The sequence below is a fragment of the Rhinolophus ferrumequinum genome, chromosome 12, assembly GCF_004115265.2.
Source record: "Rhinolophus ferrumequinum isolate MPI-CBG mRhiFer1 chromosome 12, mRhiFer1_v1.p, whole genome shotgun sequence".
In the NCBI taxonomy this organism is placed as follows: domain Eukaryota; kingdom Metazoa; phylum Chordata; class Mammalia; order Chiroptera; family Rhinolophidae; genus Rhinolophus; species Rhinolophus ferrumequinum.
This window is the reverse complement of record NC_046295.1, coordinates 63,208,044-63,228,913: the sequence shown is the minus strand read 5'-3', so window position 1 is coordinate 63,228,913 and position 20,870 is coordinate 63,208,044. Positions and strand designations below refer to the sequence as shown.

Below are 20,870 nucleotides of genomic sequence, written 5' to 3'. Positions count from 1 at the left end.
TTTCCTGGCCTGCCCACAGCTTGCCCATCAGGGACATACAAACCCGAAGGTTTTCCAGGAGGAATCACCACTTGCCTTCCGTGTCCGGATGAAAATCACACCTCTCCACCTGGAAGTACATCCCCGGAAGATTGTGTCTGCAAGGAGGGCTATCGGGCCTCTGGCCAGACCTGTGAAGGTAAGTCTCCCCGCGTTGGCAAATAGGAAATAGAAAAGTGGATCTCTCCGAGGAAAATGATGCTGGTGATTCCATCCAGTTCATTGAAAATGATCTTTAGTATTTCTTTCTCTAATCATATTTTGGGGGGAAGTCTTTTATTAAGTAGCATTTCTCACCACTGAACACACATCCTGCTCCAGAGATAAAGGATCTGAGATCTCAGGAGTAATAGAACTATGAAACTGGAAAGATTCAGTGCTTGGAAAAGATCTAAAAATTAACCAAAGGGAAAAAAGCCACAATTTTGAGTAAAAAGACAAGCTAATTTGGGCCCTGGTGACAGTTAAATCCATTTAAAGAAAATATGTTTGTAAGTGTCTCAGTGTTATTCATATCAAAAATTTAACAAAATTTAATTAGTCTGTAACATGTACCAGAAGCTGTGACTCTTGGGAATTGTGGTTGGCACATTTTGCCGGCTTTGGTTTTTTTCGGGTTTTTTTTGTTTGTTTGTTTTAATTTCATGCCACCTTAAGTAAGAAGGAAAATAGCTAATGACATGTGAAGATCAAGAACTAGAAAATCTTATATGCACATAGATAACCACATGAAAATTTTTTAAACGTAAAAAATAATATTTAGTCTGTTTTTAAATTTTAAGTGGCAGCAAATACCTAATAGAAGTGAGATGTAAAAGTTCTTCTTCCGAATGCAGACATAAAAATTTAAATGCAGTAAATAGGAATGCTGTATGTTATTTAGATATATGTATAAAATACCCACTTAAACCAAAAAGGGGGGAAAGTTGGATGCTTCATAGACAAAGGCTAACTTTACTTTTTAATTTTATTTTGTAAATGTTAGTTGTCCACTGCCCTGCCCTGAAGCCTCCTGAAAATGGTTACTTCATCCAAAACACTTGCAACAACCACTTCAATGCAGCCTGTGGGGTCCGATGTCACCCTGGATTTGACCTCGTGGGAAGCAGCATCCTCTTGTGTCTACCCAATGGTTTGTGGTCTGGTTCAGAGAGCTTCTGCAGAGGTATGCAAACTGCCAGTTCACATTGTTTGATTGTCTTGTTTGATATCCTTGACTTAAACTCTAATGGACCAGTAAGTTCTTTGTTTCTTTTGATTTTCATAAACCACAGACCACCGAAAGAGAAAAAAAATTATAGGAAGTTTAAAGTCAGAACTCCTAAGTTCGGTTGACCAAATTGTCCTAAACTATGCCCTTTATATTTCTTTTATGAGCGAACAAAGAAAGGGCCTGCCTGGGAAGGAAATGGACAGGTTACCTCAAACTTCAGATTTTAAGCAGCCAAGATTGGGTGCCAGGGGAGGTTTTGAACTGGTTAGAAAAGGGGCTTTGATACCCACTGTGATGACAGGACTTAGGGAGCCACACCAGTATCCTCCAATAGGACAGTTAGCTAACTTATCCCTCTCCAGCCTTCACCTGGAACAGACAGCATGCTAGAGAAAGTGGCAATTTGCTAAAGTGAAATCTTAAAGAGCCTAATCAGGCCAATAGAAAGGGGGATGGTACCCCGGGTAGGCACTAAGGCTCTCCCATAAAACACAGAGAAACAAACAGAATGGTACTTACGTTCTCCTCCACTCTTGGCATCTCCATGACCTACTTTCCTGCTTCTTACAGTTGTTGCACAGACAACTTCCTAAGTAGGGTTGCAAGAGAAGGCTATCTAAGAAGAGGTCAGAAGGGGAACAAGGCGAAGAACTTGAGAATCCCTGTTCATGAAACTTCTGAAGACAGTATTCACCCCCTACCTAGGGTTGCCAGATGAAGTACAGGACACCCAGTTAAACAACGAATAATTTTTAGTGTAAGTTTCATACAAAATTTGGGACCTACTTATGCTAAAAACTATTTGTTGATTTGATTTTTCTGAAATTCAGATTTAACTGGACTTCCTAATTTGTGATTTGTTTTGTTTTGTTTTGTTTTGTATTTTTGCTACATTTGGCAACCTTGTCTTCACCACATCCCCTAGGCAACATTTGGCCATATACTTTGTTGATTTTGACTGCTCCAAGACCCCGTATCTCCCACCTCACTGGAATAGGGTAAGGATTTGTGTCTTCTAGTCTTCTCTTGGCACCTGCACCCATAAGGGAAGCTCACTTACATTGCTCCGAGGTCATATGTGAACCCCAGGAGACTTCCACTATTTATATTTGTCAGCTACCAATACTGAACCCATCTACAAATTAGCCTAAATCAGGTCCCAATCCAGACTCTTATCTGTGAGTTCTGACAATTAAGTTCACAAACTTGTTACAACGATGTTGCTAAACTTTTTTGATATCAGAGGGATTATTCATTATGAATTTGTACCAACTGGACAAACAGTTAACAAGGTATACTATTTGGAAGTGCTGAAAAGGCTGCATGAAAAAGTTAGACTACCTGAACTTTTCACCAACAATTCATGGCTCTTGCATCACAACACTACATGGCACTGTCTGTGAGGGAGTTTTTAGCCAGTAAACAAATAACTGTATTGGAACACCCTCCCTACTCACCTGACCTGCCTTTTTTTTTACCCAAAGATAAAGGAAATATTGAAAGGAAGACATTTTGATGACATTCAGGACATCAAGGGTAATATGACGACAGAAAAAGAGTTCCAAAATTGCTTTGAAGGGTGGACTAGGCACTAGCGTTGGTGCATAGCTTCCCAAAGGGAGTACTTTGAAGGTGACCATAGTGATATTCAGCAATGAGATATGTAGCACTTTTTCTAGGATGAGTTCGCAAACTTAATTTTCTTACCTTCATATATCTACAAAAAGACAAGGAAAAATGAAGAAAATCAGCAAATTGAACAAAGAAAAGGAGAGTAATGGAATTCTGAGATTCAAAGGCAATTACATTGCTTAAAAAAAATTACACCAGGATTCCAAGGAATGGGAGAAATCTAAGAGCAAAAATATTTCTTAGGGAAAAAAAAGATTGCTGACACAACAAATGGACATAATTAAGAGTCAAATTAATGTCAGAAAATCAATTCATGAAATTCTTCTGAAAATAGAGCAAAATTTCAAAGATTAAAAAAATTATGAAAAGCTGAAGTAACCTGAGAATAGTCACAAGAAATAGACTCATCTTATATGAGAAATCCAGAGGGAGAATGGAGTGGAGGAAAAGCACTACTAGAAGATCAAAGAATGTATCCTCAAGCTGAAATCTTGAAAATATACACAACTAAAATATTTGATATTCATTTTAAAAATCACTTGCTGTGTGCCAAAAAAAAAATTCTTAAAAACAGATCTATGTCTGGAAATAATCTTACTGAAATTTCTGAATGCCCTGGAAAAATAGAAAATTTTGCCTGTTTCACATTTAGAAATAAATAACATTACCTGCAAAGGAAAGAGAATCAGACTAGCATTGAGCTGGTTATTAGCTATTCTAAATATTAGAAGACAAAAGTATGTTTCCAGGATTCTGAAAGAAAAGAATTAAACCCTAGATTTCTAAACTCAGAAAAGCTACTCTTACATGTGGGAAGACAAATGAAAGACATTTTCAGTCACATGATCTTAAATGGTAAAAAGCCACATCCCATTACTGAAATATTAATCATAGACGATCTCTTAGAAATATTCCTGTAAAGTCAACAGTGAAAAGCTCTGTGTAAAATCTCTATCCCTTCTTCTAAATACCTCCTGGTAAGAGGTGGAAAACATTACACTTTAACTTTCCACTATTGGCCTTCTAAAGAGAGTGAGAAAAGCAAGTCTGCAACTCCTTTAGGAAAAGGTCTGACCCTGCCTCTTTTCTCTCCACAATGCACATGCTGAGCCTGGCATCCTAAGTAAGAAATGGCCATGCTCCTTCAGGAAGCCGTCCCTTTGCAAGCCATCCCTTTGTTCCTACAGCCTCGATTATCCCATTACCCTGCCTTTGATTTTGGTCCCTGTACATAAACCCTCCCTGTTGCCAACTTCCTCAGCTCGGAGGGATCACATTTAACCTCTTTGTGTGCTTCCAGAGACCTGTCCTCCCCTTGTTGGAGCCCTTTTGATTTGTGTGTCAGGGTTAGTCAGGGAAGCATGTGAAATACACCACGTGTGTTAGGGTATAAGGACCATATTTTGGGAATTGGACCTTAAACAATTTTGGAAAGAGCTGGGAAACAGAAGGTCCAGAAGAGAAATTGGAGCATCAGAAGAATTAACTGCCAACTCAATCTGAGAAACCAAGCTGCCGAAATGGAGCCACAAGGGAGAAATGTGTTGGGAAGTCTACACGAAGCTTCATCTCTGTCTAATCATGCCCTGATGCGCTATAGCCAAGAACCCAGTAGTGAGCTTGGGGTCACCTTTGGTCAATAGGGTCGGTAGTCAGGATGTGGAGTGGAGGCCAGCAAAGACACGCTAGGACCCGTTAGACGTATCTGCCTTTGTCCATCACTGAGTCTAAAAGCATGGCCACTGCTTCCCTTCTACACCCTCCATATCTAGTTCAAGCTCTTCTTTTGATCAACGCTAACCTGATTCACAATAAGGGAATTCTGACAATGTGTTTCCCAGCATAGCCAGCTTGTTATTGTACAGTATAGACCACCACACTTACTTTTGCTAGTTGTCTATCACCTCTGCTAGACTGTGAGTTCATTAGGAGCACACCGTGTATCGTTTCCCCCTCAATCTTTGGTTATACCTCTGGTGAATGATTGAAAACTTGAACAAATACACATATTGATAAGTACATTGATAAATAGGGATGTTGGTCGTCGGCTTCTGTCACTTCCCATATAAATTTGCATTTTTTTTAAGCAGGCTTTTTCTCTTTTATGTTATTTGCGTTGATATCCTACTGTGTTTCCCAAAAAATAAGGCCTAGCTGGACAATCAGCTCTAATGCGTCTTTTGGAGCAAAAGTTAATATGAGACTCAGCCTTATTTTACTACAAAATAAGACTGGGTCTTATATAATATAATATAAAACCGAGTATGATATAATATAATATAATATAATATAATATAATATAATATAATATAATATAATATAATATAATATACCGTGTCTTATATTAATTTTTGCTCCAAAAGATGCATTAGAGCTGGTTGTCTAGCTAGGTCTTATTTTCAAGGAAACACGGTATTATTAAATAAAATAACTTTAATCAAAGGAGGAGAGATGCTACAGGATCACGGATCTTCCCAAGTTCCCTTCAATTTCACCCCCAAAAGGTACTGCCTAAGTTACCTGTCTACAAAGTTGTCCTGAGTGTTGTTACTCAGGTCAGACTCTTCCTCTGGCTCATCATTAATGGATTTAGTTACTTGAGGTATTGTTCCACGTAACATACACCATATTTCATTAATTCTGAAACACTTTCCCCTGACATTTTCACATCTCTAAAACTGAGACATTCCTTAACATCAGTAGTACTAAATCCTTTTACAGGTGTTATTGTTTCTTTATTACTGTAGTGACTCATAAAATATTGGTGTACCTTATAATTGCGGCATCTGGAATTCAATGAAAAATGACAGTTGTGTATGGATTCACTTCTGTTTCAAGGTGGGTAGATTAGAGAGAGTAGTATTTTACAGATCTAATATAAATCTAATTATAAGGACAGAGAATAATTTTACTTATTTTTTTCTTGAAAATCTTTCTAAAAATTGAGGCCAAAATAAAAAACCAGTGTAAAATATAAAGCCTTTTACAAATTTCATGTTACATCATTAATGTTTTGTAGTGTTAAATAATAATTAATAGGCTTGATTCTTATTCCTCTTATGCACTCTTCTTAATGGACTTATACTTTATCAATTTTATCTGAATTATGCATTTTTTTCTAAACTAGTAAGGATTCCTTTGTGGTTTCTCAATGATAAAAATCTGCCTCATAGGAAAAAAAAGGTAACTAGCTATACCACAATAGCACAGTAAATTAAATTTTATGATAGTATTTTTTCTTGACAAAAAAGGTTCAGCCAACAATAAGAACCCTGCATTTAACATCAGATTTATTTTATTTTCAATACAGATATTGTCACAATTTGGAGATTGACAGGAAGTGCGTGTCTGGGGAAAAGTCTAATTGTTCTTTAAAATGAGAACCAGAGCAGGTTCTTATACTGTCTACTACATAGTAGACTGTTCTCTAAAAGACTAAGTAAATATTTAAGGATTGCTTTAACGTGAATGTAAGTCAAGAAACATTTATTGCCGACTTTTTCAGCTTGTTGAAATAAAAGAATATTTTATAAGTTGAAACTAATAAACAAGCATGTTTCTATTCAAGATGATAATAAATGGTCATTCTTGATTGAAAAGGAGTGTAAAATGTTTAAGACTAAATAGGAATTATTGTATCTTTTGTTTTCCCTGAGGAACAGTGAAAATTTATTAAAAACAACATTTGAGCAGCAATATAATTTGCACGTGTTTTAATACCAACTCTAATTTGCATCAGAACTCTTGAGAGATGTTGTAAATCCATTTAGTCTCAGGTTGGAAAACCAGTAATGTAAGTGGTTTTTTAAATCTGAAAGCAGTTGTTTAATATGGTTTTCCAGGTTTTACATATCTTGATCATAGGAATTTATCTTATTCATCTTTTAATCCCATCTGACACCTGGTATTGTGCTACACATGATGGACACACTTAACGAAAGTCAAAATGTGGAAGGCTAAATATTTCTACGCCCTTGATGTACACATTCAACAATAATTCTACTTATATGATCGACATAATTAAAAAATCGAATGTAGAAGGCAAAATATTTCTACTCAGTTGTCATTAATAGTTGACTTTGGTCCAAACCATCCCAGAGATTGAAAGGTTGGGGCTTATGGCTTAACCTTCAATCTAATTATTGAATTTTCTCTAAGGAGTAACAATCTTAAACAGATATTTAATGCACCCAATGTTTATGCTCTGCTAATGTCATTTGAATGGATTTCTTTGCAATAGACTCTATCAGTGATTTCAGTTAAATATGCACTGAATATTTTGTCCTGACTTTCTATTATTTTTAGGTTAAGCTTTCATCATAAATAAATATGTGCTTGATACGAAAAATAGGCAATGCAGAAAAGTAGAAGAAAGAAAAGTACATCTCACCCAGAGTCCCCCCAAAATTCTTGAGTCCAAATGGTTTTGTTCAAAAATTTTTAGAGATTGTTATATTGTCTTCTGGCCTTTAGTGTTGCAGTAGTGCTATCTGAGAGTAAACTGAACTTTATTCTTTGGTAGGGGTTGTTTTTGTTTTTTTGTACAATGCTCGGTGGTTGTAGGATTATATCAGTAAGCTATTAAAATGATTTTATGTGCCCATTTTTGGCATATTCAACAGCAATCCTCTCCATATCTGTGTTTATGGCAGGCATATACGTGCCATCTGACTGAAAGGGTGCATTTTCCATGGGTCTGTGCAGTCCCCCCACCCTTTCCTCTTGTTTCTCCTCTCCCTCCCCCTACTTTACATTCCCCTCCCTACTTCCACTCCTTCCTCTACACTCTCCTTTCCCCATCTTCTTCCTCTTCTCCCCTCCCCTCCCCTTCCTCTCTTCCACTTACCTTTCTCCTCCGTTCTCTTCTCTTCTCCCCTTTCCTTATTCTCCCCTTTTCTTTCTCATTTACTCTTCTCCCTCCTTCCCCTGATTGGAAATCCTGATTGGAGCAGGTGTAAGTTAGAAGTGGAGGAAAACAAGTGTAGAAAGAGTATAAACTCGTTAGAGATGATTTTATCTAGAAAAAGAACACAATAAATTGGAGGCCCAAGTAGGGTATAGAAATTGATGGAGTTGACGCTCTTAAGGGAGTAATCTGGGAAGCACAGGTTGTTGTCAGAATGGGATGCTTGAATTGGTGATGGCAAGGTCTAGTGGACAATGCAGTGGAGGGGAGGCTGAGATAGGGTGAAGGATACGGTCATTGGGGAAGAGGAGGTGAAGACTATGACTCCAGAATACGGGAATGATCATCTACATAGATAATGAAATGATCAACTCTGTGTGTGTGTGTGTGTGTGTGTGTGTGTGTGTGAGAGAGAGAGAGAGAGAGAGAGAGACAGAGACAGAGACAGAGACAGAGACAGAGACAGAGACAGAGAGAGTACGAGTGAATGAATGAGAACAAAATCTTCAAAGAATGAAAAGTGGCCCAGAGGTCAGCAGACAGTTGGAGAGGAATAATGGATGTCAAATATATAATGTGATACTTTGAGGGAGTTGGAAGTTTTTAGAAAGATGGAAAGAGAGTGGTCTGAGAAGGCAGTGAGGAGCAAAGAAGACACCTCTCACCGCCAGGCCCTGACTGTAAGAGACAGTAAGAGTTTGATTAGGAAAAGAAAGTCAAAGCAAAGTTCAAAAGGGAAGTGTAGAATATGAGAGGACTTATTGAAGACTGGTCATGTATTCCAGAGAGTAGGTACATGAGTTTGAATCAGGGGATGACCCTGGTAGATGAGCGATGACTCTGAAGTCTTGGGCTTCCTGAGAGATTGTCATGAACAGGAATATAGGGCATCATGGAAGTAACTGAGACGGGCTCTCAGATGCATTATGGGATTTTGGTGGGCTGGGCAGTGAGACAATCTTGCCAGAAGAACTCAGAACACAGACATGGTTTGGGAACCTGCAAAAACAGGAGCCGTTCAAGTGTCCTCTTGTGGCTTCTGTGATGTGATGTCGAGGCCAGAAAGTTAGAAGCAGCGGCACCAGGAAGAAGCAGGTTCCTCTGTACTCCCCCTGCCACTTCCACTGCTGGTGATGGTGAGGCTGACAGGCTTGAAGGCATTTCCCCCATCCAGGGCTTAGTTAGTACCCTTCTGGCTGCTCTCTCCTGGTGGTTCAAACCTAGCCGAGAAAGGAAATGTGTCACCAGTGGTACCTGCTCACTTCTCAGATAGGGGAAATGTGATCCTTGGTCCCATGCTCTACCTCTGAGCAGGGTTGGAGCACACACAAACCCCATGGGCTGAAAGGGGGAGAAATCTTTCCCTAGAACATTAACAAAGGAAAAGTGAATGGATGCTGGGCAGAGGGAATTAGGAATTGTGCATAGCTACTGGTATCAAAAAAACCAAATAACAATGTCTTAGCCAATGAAGAGCTTATTTTTCCCTCGTCTAAAAGGAAAGACAGATGTAAGTAATCCGAAGCTGCTGTGGTAGCTCCATTGTCATCAGAGACCCAAGCTTCTTTTATTTTTTTGCTCTACCATCTAGTGCATAATACTTAGTGCATGATAAGTTATCCTATACTTACACTGTAGTATGCTGGGGGTACTATACCTCATGCCTGTATTTCAGGACAAAGAAGGAGGAGGAGGGGAAATCAAGAAAGTATTCTCTCACTTGAGACAGTCCCCATTAAAAAGCTTTTCCAGAAGTCCCACGAAACTTCAGCGTATATCTCACTGACTGTCATTCATTGAGATGGAGGTGGGGCAGTATCTTCCAGCTGTGCATATTACTGTGCTGAATACAACTGGGAAGAATAGTTATTAGATGGGCAACTAACACTTACTGCTGCTGCAACAAAAGCAGATAAAATGATGTTGATGCATAAGTCAAGATTAGCATCACAAACTAGGATTTGAAGTAAGTGTCCAGGAAGAAAGTCATGAAAGGCTAAAAGGACCAGAGTGTGGTCAGAGAGTAGAATACTGGAGTTTAAGGTTGCAGAGGTTGAGCAGCTTTGCAGAAGCTGTGGTCATTAAAAGGCTCAGGATGTGCCTGCGAGATCTGAGAATTGAGTTGATCGTGAACCTGAAATCTCTGTCCTGGAAAAGACCCCTTCCTTTTGTTGCAACACAGCCTGGAAAATCACAGAGAGACCCAGCTGAGGGCTGTACATACCTCCATTTGTCAAACACATCCCAATCTACAGACATTATCATCCATTTAGGGCCAGACTTCTAGACAGTGTAAGTTTCCAACCTATGGGTAGATGGCTGAATGCATTGGGCGTGCCACTTGGTAAAACACAGACTTTTAATTGTCCCGTACTAACTCAAAAAATAATGGTGTGTGACTTACAGTTAGCCATTTTAAGAAAAGGAAATTTTCTTGCTTGCAATGTGTTGGCATTATTAAACTTACAATTATTATTTTTGTTCTTACTCAGTAAAACGTGATGTAATTGTTTTCATTTTATGTAGTGAAAACATGCCCTCATCTCCGTCAACCCAAACATGGCCACCTCAGCTGTTCCACGAGGGAAATGTCCTACAAGACAACGTGTTCGGCTTCCTGTGATGAAGGGTACAGACTAGAAGGAAGTGCTAAGCTTACCTGTCAAGGAAACGCCCAGTGGGATGGTCTAGAACCCCGGTGTGTGGGTAAGTTCCTGGGAGGCATGGTTCCTCTGGTGACTGATTTCTCTGCTCTGATTTCTCCCGTTCTCTGTGAAGACCTAGAGCTAAAAATTAACTCATAATGAATATAAATACACATCCATATATATACATGCATGGAGATACAGGTATATACATCAATATGTTATTTTATTCCTCTCCACTGGTTAAAAAAAATAAAAACAGCTTCTACACCAGAATCTAGTTTTCCAAGTCACTGAAGTTTACAAGTTTAAATGGTAATGCTCTTTTTTTTTTTTAACTGGGGCTAATTTGGATGAATCGTTTCTGAAAAGCAAATACTGTATAATCCCTTCACTTTGTTAAACACAATTTACTTTTATCTTGCTACTTAAAGAAAAAATTATGAACCAGTAAATCTGAAGATAGACCGTATAATTCTATTTTATCAGATTTTCTGCCTTGTCCATCACTAAGAGTTATGACATCTTGTTACTGAAATTGGGTCCAGAATGAAAACATTCAGTAGCTTTTCCAGTTTGCTACTTCTTATACACTGTAGATACAAATAACTATGGTAATAATGATGATGATGAGATTATGATGACTACTATTTAGTGAAACCTTACCTTGGGTCAGATACAGTATATGTACTGTATCTAGCACTAGCAGGTATGTAATGAAATAACCAACTTCCAAAAAACAGAAGAGGAACACTTTGTATGGAATAAATAGAGTTGTCCCAGGACACAAGGTGCGAAAACTATCAATATGTCAGTTCTCCCCAAATTGATTTATAATTTTTTTTAACTTTTATTTATTTAAGTGTGTTTTTCCAGGACCATCAGCTCCAAGTCAAGTAGTTGTTTCAATCTAGTTGTGGAGGGTGCAGCTCACAGTGGCCCACGTGGGGATCAAACTGGCATCCTTGTTGTTAAGAGCACCGCAATCTAACCAACTGTGATAACATGCCACTCCCATGATTTATAATTTTATTCTAGTATAATCTAGTATTGGATCCTGGTGATGATAAGGGACAGTGTCAGCAGGAAAAATGTTGGACTTACCAGAGGATTCATTAACAATCTAAGAGCTGACCCTTACTGTGCAGGCTCAGAAAAACTGGTATTATCGTACTGAGAAGAGATTAATCTTTCCGGTACGGGAGAATGAAATTTACTGTTGAACACAGATTCATTTCATTAACAATGAGATGCCTACTGCTGTGGTATTGAAAGACATTGGCCTGACAAGCATCGTCAGTATTTTTCTTGGGTAAAGAGAATCTGTGGCATTTACAGTGTGTGGGAATACGAATAACATTCTCTCATTTTCCTACAATAGAGCGCCACTGTTCCACCTTTCAGAAGCCCAAAGGTGTCATCGTATCTCCCCCAAACTGTGGCAGACAGCCAGCCAAACCTGGGACAGTTTGTCAGCTAAGTTGCCGCCAAGGATTCATTTTATCTGGAGTCAGAGAAGAAGTGAGATGTACCACCTCTGGAAAATGGAGCGCCAAAGTTCAGACAGCTGTTTGTAAAGGTAGGTCTCCATTGGTTTGGTTGAAAAATAAAATTCCTACATGACATATTGGTGCATTGTGGGACTGTCCCTCTTTGCAACTTTTGCTGCAAACCCATAATAAAATAGTAGGTGTTATCCCAATATACACTATGAAGACTTATGTTTCAAAATGGTGGATTTACAAAATCCAATTACAATATGCCAGGCAATGACAGAAGAAATACAAAAATCAGGATAATATTAGACCTGGAAATCAGGTAAGTTTTCCATCAGCAGATGAAAATCTTTGAGGAATTTCTGGCCCATATAAAGCAGGCGAGACTAAATCAATTAAAAAAAAAAGTTATCAGCACTTTGAAACCTGCATCACATTATCCACAGGAGAACATGGTCAACTTCCTGACAGCAAGAGCGGACTGCTATGAAAAAGGAGATACTGAAAACAGAGTGTTCTTAGAAGTAAAAATATCATAGCGTAGCCAGTTAGCTCAATTGGTTAGAGAACGGTGCTAGTACCACCAAGGTTGCCAGTTCGATCCTCACATGGGCCACTGTGAGCTGCTCACTCCTTAAAAAAATACGTGTGTGTGTATTTATATCATAAATCTCTGAGAATGGCAAAAAAAGTGGAATGAACGTTGTTGAAAACAAAATTAGTGATTTGAAGAACCAAATTGAGAGTTCCTTCAGAATACAGAACTAATAAAGAACTTGAATATTCCAACTGATCAAACCAAAAAGATGAGAGTTAAGAGATAGTAATGATCTATCAAGAAGCCAACAATGTCCATTTAATAAAGAGTTCCAGAAGGAGAGAGAAAATAGGGTGGAGGAGAAGAATGTTCTTATCAGTAGAAGAAAGTTGCCCTGAGCGTGAATGTTTAGATCAAAAATAGCCCCTGAGGGTTGGGCAGGCATATTTTTACTACTTCTGGTGAAATTTCTGAGGTCCAAAGTTAACAACAAAATGTTAAATAAGTTTCCAGAGAGAAAAGAAAAATTGCACAAAAGAAACAAGAATCAGACATTACACTTCTCTTTTACATCTTCAAATGCCAGAAGGAAATGGAGTAATGTCCAAAGAATATGGAGAGAAAATAGATATAAACTTTAAATTCCAAATCTACTCCAGCTATTATTCAAGAGTGGAGGAAAAATAAAATACTTTTTCAAATTTTCGGAGTCAACATGCTAATAATGCATCTTTGTGCGGGAAAATTGTCAAGTATAAGCCCCTTCAAGAAAAAAAGAAAATATAAATAAAATAAAATTGCAAAGAAACAAGAGATAAATGAAATCATTTCAGATATATGTATTCTGCTCCAAGTTACAGAAGTCCTAATTTAACATAACTTGAAATAAGATTTATTACATCATATAATTACTTAGCTCTATAGTAATTAATGTGTATATATGTAATGTTACCAAATCTAATTCAGTATTTGTACTGCGAAGGTTCACACTGCAAAAAGTATCACTGACTTTAATTTATTGTTTGTTTTGACAGTGCCTTTTAGCACTACTAATTAATTCTACTTGATAGCCATGTTTTAAAGTGTAGTTCCTTCCTGCCACAATTAACATACATTTTTTTCTGTTGTTTTTCTTTATTTCATTCAAAAAATATTTAATCAAGCACCTATTACAAACCAGATACTATATAGTGTAATGGGACAAGAAATATCCTGACGTTCAAAGAACTTAAATTCTATTGGGGGAGAAAATTCAATTTCAAAACAGTGTTGAGTTTTATGTTTAGGAAGAACAGAGAGTTGTGGAAACTTATGGAGTGAGCACCTAAAATGGACCCAGGGGGTCAGAGAGAGCTTCTTGAGGAGCTTGTGTCTATGCTGAGAATTAAAGGACAAGCAGTAGTTATCTAGGTGAAGGGAGAAGAGGGCATTGATTAAGGCAAATAAAAGAACATGGCCGGAGGTTCAAGAAAGACCATGGCGCTTCCATGGGACTCAGCATATTCAAGGTGGGGAGTGAGTTCCAGTAGGGGATTTGTAAGAGATGAGCCTGAGGTCAATAGGTACCCATTCATGAAGGTCCTCATAAGCCCTGCTGAGATAAATTATCCTGAAGGCAGTTGTGCATTTCCAATCAATCAGGAATTGGGATGTAAAAGATAAGTCACAAACTATTAATACACTTTTATCTCATTCTCAAATGACTTAGTATTCCTTATCAACATATTAATTGATTTGTGTATTTTCTGAGTCAGATGTGGAGGCTCCTCAAATCAACTGTCCTAAGGACATAGAGGCTAAGACTCAGGAACAGCAAGACTCTGCTAACATCAGCTGGCCAATCCCAACAGCTAAAGACAACTCTGGGGAAAGGGTAAGGTTTACACAAATATTTGCGTCCTTTTTCGAATGGATTCTAAATACACTGCAAATGTGTGTGATAGTGAAGATTTACTAATATGTTAATGATAGCATTCTTCCTATATATATACTCGACTCATAAATATTAATGCCTCATTTGTTAAAGAATGATCAGCCTTGTGTTTTTAATTAGGAATTTAAAAATGCAATGGAAAAAACAAATGTATTTGACTACAAAAGTGTTTTTTAATTTGTGTTTTAGAAAACTCCTAAATTAAAAGGCAAATAGCACACTAGAGAAAAATGTTTCAAACTTGTCAATGGTTAGAATGTTTATTACATAGCATGTTAATACAAATTTATTTTTGTCACATCATAATTTTCAAATGGACTAAGAAGGTGCACACATCATTCAAAAAGGAAAGAATGTACCTATACCATGCAAACATGAGACTTTAATCTTAGCACAAGACACTAAGAAACTGAATTAAAACAATGACGGGGTGCCATATTTTTGACTTACCAAAAAGTAATGATATTCAATGTAGACCAGAGAATTTGGGGTGGGAACTTTGACACCGACACTATCAAATAATAACAATGGGAATGCAAATTATTACTATGCTTTGGAAAAGTAATTTTGTATTATCTATCAATAAGATGTTAGTACTTTGAAGTTAGTAATCCTATTCATGGAAATTTATTATAAGTAATAATAATAAGTAATTTTTAAATAGTAAAAATATTTTTAAATTTTCTGTGCAAAACTGTTCAAGTGCTGTTTACAGTAGTAAAATTTAAATGTCCCTCAATAGATTTGTCTTCAAGAAATTACCATGTATTCATTCTACAGAACATTGTGGAAACATTTAAGAGTCATCTGAAGTTGTAAAGTTCTAAAGTTATAAAAATGTTTTAAGATACTATCTTTTAAAAACAAGGACCATTCATATGTATTCCAATACTACAAACTATGTAAATAAAATAGTCTGGAAAGAAATATACCAAAGGGCTATGCCTGATATTTTCCCTTTGCACTACATGTGAAACATTGTATCATTTTTAACTTCACTTTACTAATAATATATAGATCAAAAAAAAGTAAATGTACTATTGATACTTATTTAGGCTTAAATTTCCACAATAGATTTTATTTTTTTCATTTTTAATTTTTTACTAAATTTATTGGGGTCACACTGGTTAATAAAATTATGTAGGTTTCAGGTGTACAATTCTATAATACATTGTTCAAAATATTTATTTGTCTCCAAAAGGTGTCAATCCGCGTTCACCCAGCTTTTACCCCACCTTACCTTTTCCCAATTGGAGATGTTGCTATCACGTACACGGCAATTGACTTATCCAGCAACCAAGCCAGCTGTACTTTCCATATCAAGGTCATTGGTAAGTCTTCAAATTACTTGGTATGTTTGTGAAAATAATCCAGTTCCCCCAAGGACTTTGCTTCTCCTTTATCTTCAACATCTCCCTTTCTACTCATTCTTCCTAATGGCATTGAAACCTACTCAAACCACTCCTTTGAAATCTTCATACTCTTTAACTGTCACTATGTCCCTTTGACTTCCTCCCATATGAGCCTTTTGTAAAGTTCCCATGGCTGTCTTCCCTTTTGGCTTAACTGCCATTTATTCTCAAAGTAATTCAAGTCTAGCTTCTGTCTCCTTGACTCATAAACTACTTTCACCAAGGTCACCGGTGATCTGTAGAGTTACTCCTATTGCACACTTTTTAGTCTTTATTTTTCATAATGTTTCCTTAGTTTTTAACCTTAATAACTGCAGTCTTCTTATCAAAACTGTCTTCTTGCCAGCTTCTCTGACACCAATCTTTCCTGTTCCTGCCCCCCATTTTTCTCATTTATCCTTTTTTATTGCTGTCCTAGGCTTCTTTTTCTCAAACTAACTCTCCCCAGGGATTATCCCCAGGGTTGCAGCCTTGATCCTCTTTCTTGCTCTATAGCTTTCCTGGTGATTTTGTTAACTGACAGCTTCCGTGTCTGGCTCAAATCTCTTTTCTGAAATTCACACCAATATATAAACCACCTACTGAGCTTTACCATATGGATGTCCCAAAGGTTTTTCAAACTCACCGCAACATAATATATTTCTTAACTCAGAGGATGGTACAACCAACCACCCAGGCACCAAGCAAATACCTAGAACTCATCCTTGACCTCTCTCCCTCCATCACCAACATCCAATAAGTTTTCAGGTTCTACTGGTTTCATCTACTTAATATCTGTGAAATCTGTCCCAGTCTCTTCGTCCTCACAACCACTGCTATAGGTCAGTCCTTTTGTATTTTATTTTAATTTGGGGGGGACTGGTTTACTGCATTATCTTCCATTGGTCTTTGTGCTTTCTAGTCAATTCAGTAGATATTCAGCAGCTACCAAATTCCTATCACCAAGACTTAATGCACTGAGAAGTAGGATACGTAGCCATCTGTAATTGTCAAGAACACAAACTTTGAACCCAAACTGCTTGAGTCCATATCCAGCTCTACCACTTAAAGGCAGTGTGACCAGTCACCGCTCTGTGCCTCAGTTTCTTCATCCAAAACATAAAATTGATACATGTGTTACCTTATAGGGTACTGTGAGGTTTTTAATTAGTTACGCTGTGTAAACCACTTGAACTAGTGCCTGAAACATTAAGCTCTATGTATAAATATTGACATTTTGCTATATTTGTCTCAGATATGTTTTAATGTTTATTTTAAAATTCAATACATTAAATTCATTTTATTTTAAGAATTTTACATAACTTCTTGAAATCACTAAAGTATCTCAAACTGGCTCCTTACCCTAGAAATAATAGGTTTTGGCAAAAGTAGAGAAGACTCAAGTAAAACTCACTCCAATTCATTTCATAGTACTTAATTTTTTTAATTGCTTTTTCAGTGTTGTTTTAAACATAAGCTTGACCAGTCACATGAAAAATATGTTGGATTTGTTTTTTATGGTACTGTGTTTTTAAACATGGAAATGTAGTTCCAAGAGTTTGCCAAGTTTTAATTTTTCACAATGAAGAGTCAACATGGTGAAATGTAAAATGTGTACTCAGTTGTCTAGCTAGACACTAGCTGAATTTTCAAGTTATGAAAGCGAGAGAGAGAGGAAATGGGAAGGAAGAGGGAGCAGAAGAGAGAGAGAAGGAGTGTTGGGGGCTTGGGGGAGAGAGAGACAGAGAAAGAGAGAAAATATTCCAAAGCCCGCATTTTCTTGTTTTCCTCAGCTGAGAGGGTATTGGTGTCATACTGATAAATGAGAGGAGGCTGGAATGCTTTTGCCTAGCATTCCAGAGAAGGTTGCCTCACTTGCTTTGAAATGGACTTGCTCTCTCTTTTGGAGACAGTGCATCTTCTGGTACTTCCAGTTCTTTTGACAGTATTTTACCTAGTCTTACTGCTCTTTCGTACCTGTGATCGAGCTTTAAAATGCTTGGCTAAAATCAGACAAGTTTAGAAAATCTTGAAAAAACATATCTATTAGCAATTTCTTTGGGGAAAAGAGTAAACACTGCATATTTTTTTATTTCACTATGAATTGACCTGATTCCACAACCTCGAAGTACACTGACCTCTGTAATATTCCTTCATTCCGTTCTTTATTCAACAATGTTTTCTGAGTCCCTGTTATGTACCAGGTGCTGTGCTAGGCAGTGGACATCTAACGGTTTGCAAGACTCCATTGCTACTCAACAGAGTTTATAGCCTAGGAAAGTAGTAAACCAAAGGTACTGCACTGATGAAATGACAAGTGTGAAGAAAAGAGAAGAATTGAACATTTATTTATAAGACTTAGCTAAAAACAGATATCTATACATCCTCACAGTTGCAGTTCAATTAATTTCAGAGTATATGTTTTTATATATTACAGATGAAAATACCCTAGACTTGATGCCTGTAACTATAATTTGCTAGCTTAATGACCTCAAGCAAATCCCTTAAATTTGCTAGTCTGAGATTCCTCTCCTACAAAATTAGAAAAATAATCTGTCCAGTCTCCCTCAAAGGCATGTGATTATGGATATAAGAACATTTCAAATGTGCCAGATCAATAATTACATTAAAATGACCTTCTTTGTTGTTCTTCACTGACATCCTAAAAATTCCATCACATTCAGAGCTTTGAAAGCTGGCTCACCCATACCATCTCAAACCCCTCGTTCAACGTGGATTATAACGCTCAGCAACGCAGTCTCACAGTTTTACATTTCTGCTGTAAAATTTTCACCCCCTCGCCATTGTAGCCTCCCACTCCCATGTCCACACCACAACCGGTTCTTTGTCTTTACCTAGAATTTATCAACCTTAGAAATCTTAGACTCCAATGTCCCAGCTTTGGACATAGGTTTATGTCCTGGCATTTCAGCAATATCACATCCTCCGTCACATCTTGCGTAGTCTACAACATGACGATCTCTGCCCGTGGGTCCTTCCATTTAGCCTGTCTTGACCCGTCCCATAAAAGGAGGATCATGGAAGTGATCCCAGTGAAATGACTAGATTGGTCATGTTACTGTTTCTGCTTACCAAGGAGGGTAAAGGGGGTTCCTTCACTTCCAGGTGGATCAGCTCAACTACTGCGGGTGGAACTCACAAATTCAATGCCCACCACCTCCAATGCCATACCACTACCACTGTGCTCATATTGACTTTAGTAACCTGGTATTTGTTCTTCCACAGGCAGAGGGAACTATAATAAGAATCAGCTTTTTCTTTTGATTTGAGACATAAATAAAACATACGTCATCATCAAGGGGGATCCAGGGCTAGCCTGGTGTCTCACAAGGTCAGGGTTCTTTGCAGCACACGTCGACTTCAATTCTTTCTCACAAACTCCCTCATCATTTTTGAATATGAATCGTGACTTCTTTCTTGGATTTCCCGTTCTTTAGATGTACAACCACCTAGCATAGACAGGTGCAGATCCCCACCTCCAATCCAGGCCTCAGAGAAGGAGCATGCTGCAACCTGGGATGAACCTCAGTTCTCAGACAACTCAGGTAAGAATGTCGGCACTTGGTTGTCACTATGGTAAACACTGAACTATATTTTTAAAACCTTTGAAAAAGGATATAAGAGAAATGACAAGCAAATTATATCTAGCTAAATGGAATGAGTAATTATATAAGATAATATGTTTTAATGGTAGGATAATTATATATAATATAATATTAATCTTACCTATCGATGGGGTTTCCCTTCATTGAGTATTCAATGGACATTTATTAACCTATACAAGGTGTTACACTCGATGGTGTTCTAATAAATTCATTAAGTCTCTAAGCTTACATTGTCCTGAAGTCATAAATTATGCATTTTATTTGTCTCTCTAGTGTAGTTCTCTGTATTAATAAGCATTTCTTAAATATTTGCCAAAAAATTATAAAAACTCATAGGAAAGCAGAGAAAAATGGGCAAATACAATTGAAGTTCCCTTTAAAGATTTCATTAAAACTCAGTAAACAACAATAAAAATGCAAATTAAGTAGGTTCTTAATTAAACATCCAGTATTCAGATAGACTGACCTATTCAAGGAAAATCATTTATTTAGCAAGAAAAGAATGCTTTAATTGAATGTGGTTTTTGATTCTACTATTTCTATGTTATAAATATTACATCTTTTATTTTCTGCAAGTGGCCAAATCAACATAAATTGAATGCTCAGCTGGTTTGTTTAAATAGAAAATGAAATTTCAAATCAAATAAGGTAACTACCGTGTTTCCCTCAAAATAAGACCTAACTGGAAAATAAGCCCTAGCATGATTTTTCAGGATGACATCCCCTGAACATAATCTCTTTTTATGTGTCTTTTAGAGCAAAAATTAATATAAGACCTGGTCTTATTTTCGGGGAAACACGGCAGTATAGTGACCACAGACCAGTAACCCCAAAATTGGATTCCCTCTTTCCTTTCTAGGAGCTGTACTGGTCATCACCAGCAGTCATGCACCAGGAGACCTTTTCCCTCAAGGGGAGACTGTAGTGCAGTATACAGCCTCTGACCCCTCAGGCAATAACAGAACATGTGACATCCACATTGTCATAAAAGGTATTCTTTACATAAGGCTTCAAAAATCTAGTGAACATTTGATACATGTAATTGATGTTACACTCCATCTTGTGAAACAAAATAGGCGGTGAGCAGATTTCTTAAGTTAGAATAGTGATAGATTTTATTTAGGTTTCCAATTATGATTACTTCACTTCATGATAAATAAAAGTATTTTCTTCCAGGATCATCTTTAATTAACATTTTATTAACATTTTCTCTAAAGGTACAAAATATTATTGTCACGATCCTATTTTGAATGCTTGAGGAGACAAATTCTGAAAATGTATTTGCTATGTAATGTTATCTGCTTTTCATTTTTTACTATAGAATGCCAAAAATAACAACGCCAATCAGAAATACTTTTAGCTTTCATAAAATATGTACAACCTCTAATTACACTTAGGGACAGCTTTTGAACTATACCCACCCGGGAATCCAAAAGCAAACATTGCTACAA

At 37.2% G+C, this 20,870-nt stretch overlaps 1 protein-coding gene across 1 annotated transcript in view; it reads left to right on the top strand.

The window, feature by feature from the left end:
• The window catches only part of SVEP1 (sushi, von Willebrand factor type A, EGF and pentraxin domain containing 1), a 145,795-nt gene that overhangs the window by 47,290 nt on the left and 77,635 nt on the right, over positions 1-20,870 (top strand). Inside the window, 8 exon segments of the mRNA XM_033123101.1 lie at positions 20-178; positions 1,025-1,204; positions 10,317-10,496; positions 11,817-12,014; positions 14,224-14,342; positions 15,604-15,733; positions 19,252-19,359; positions 20,279-20,410. Of these exon segments, the coding sequence (XP_032978992.1) occupies positions 20-178; positions 1,025-1,204; positions 10,317-10,496; positions 11,817-12,014; positions 14,224-14,342; positions 15,604-15,733; positions 19,252-19,359; positions 20,279-20,410 (1,206 nt within the window).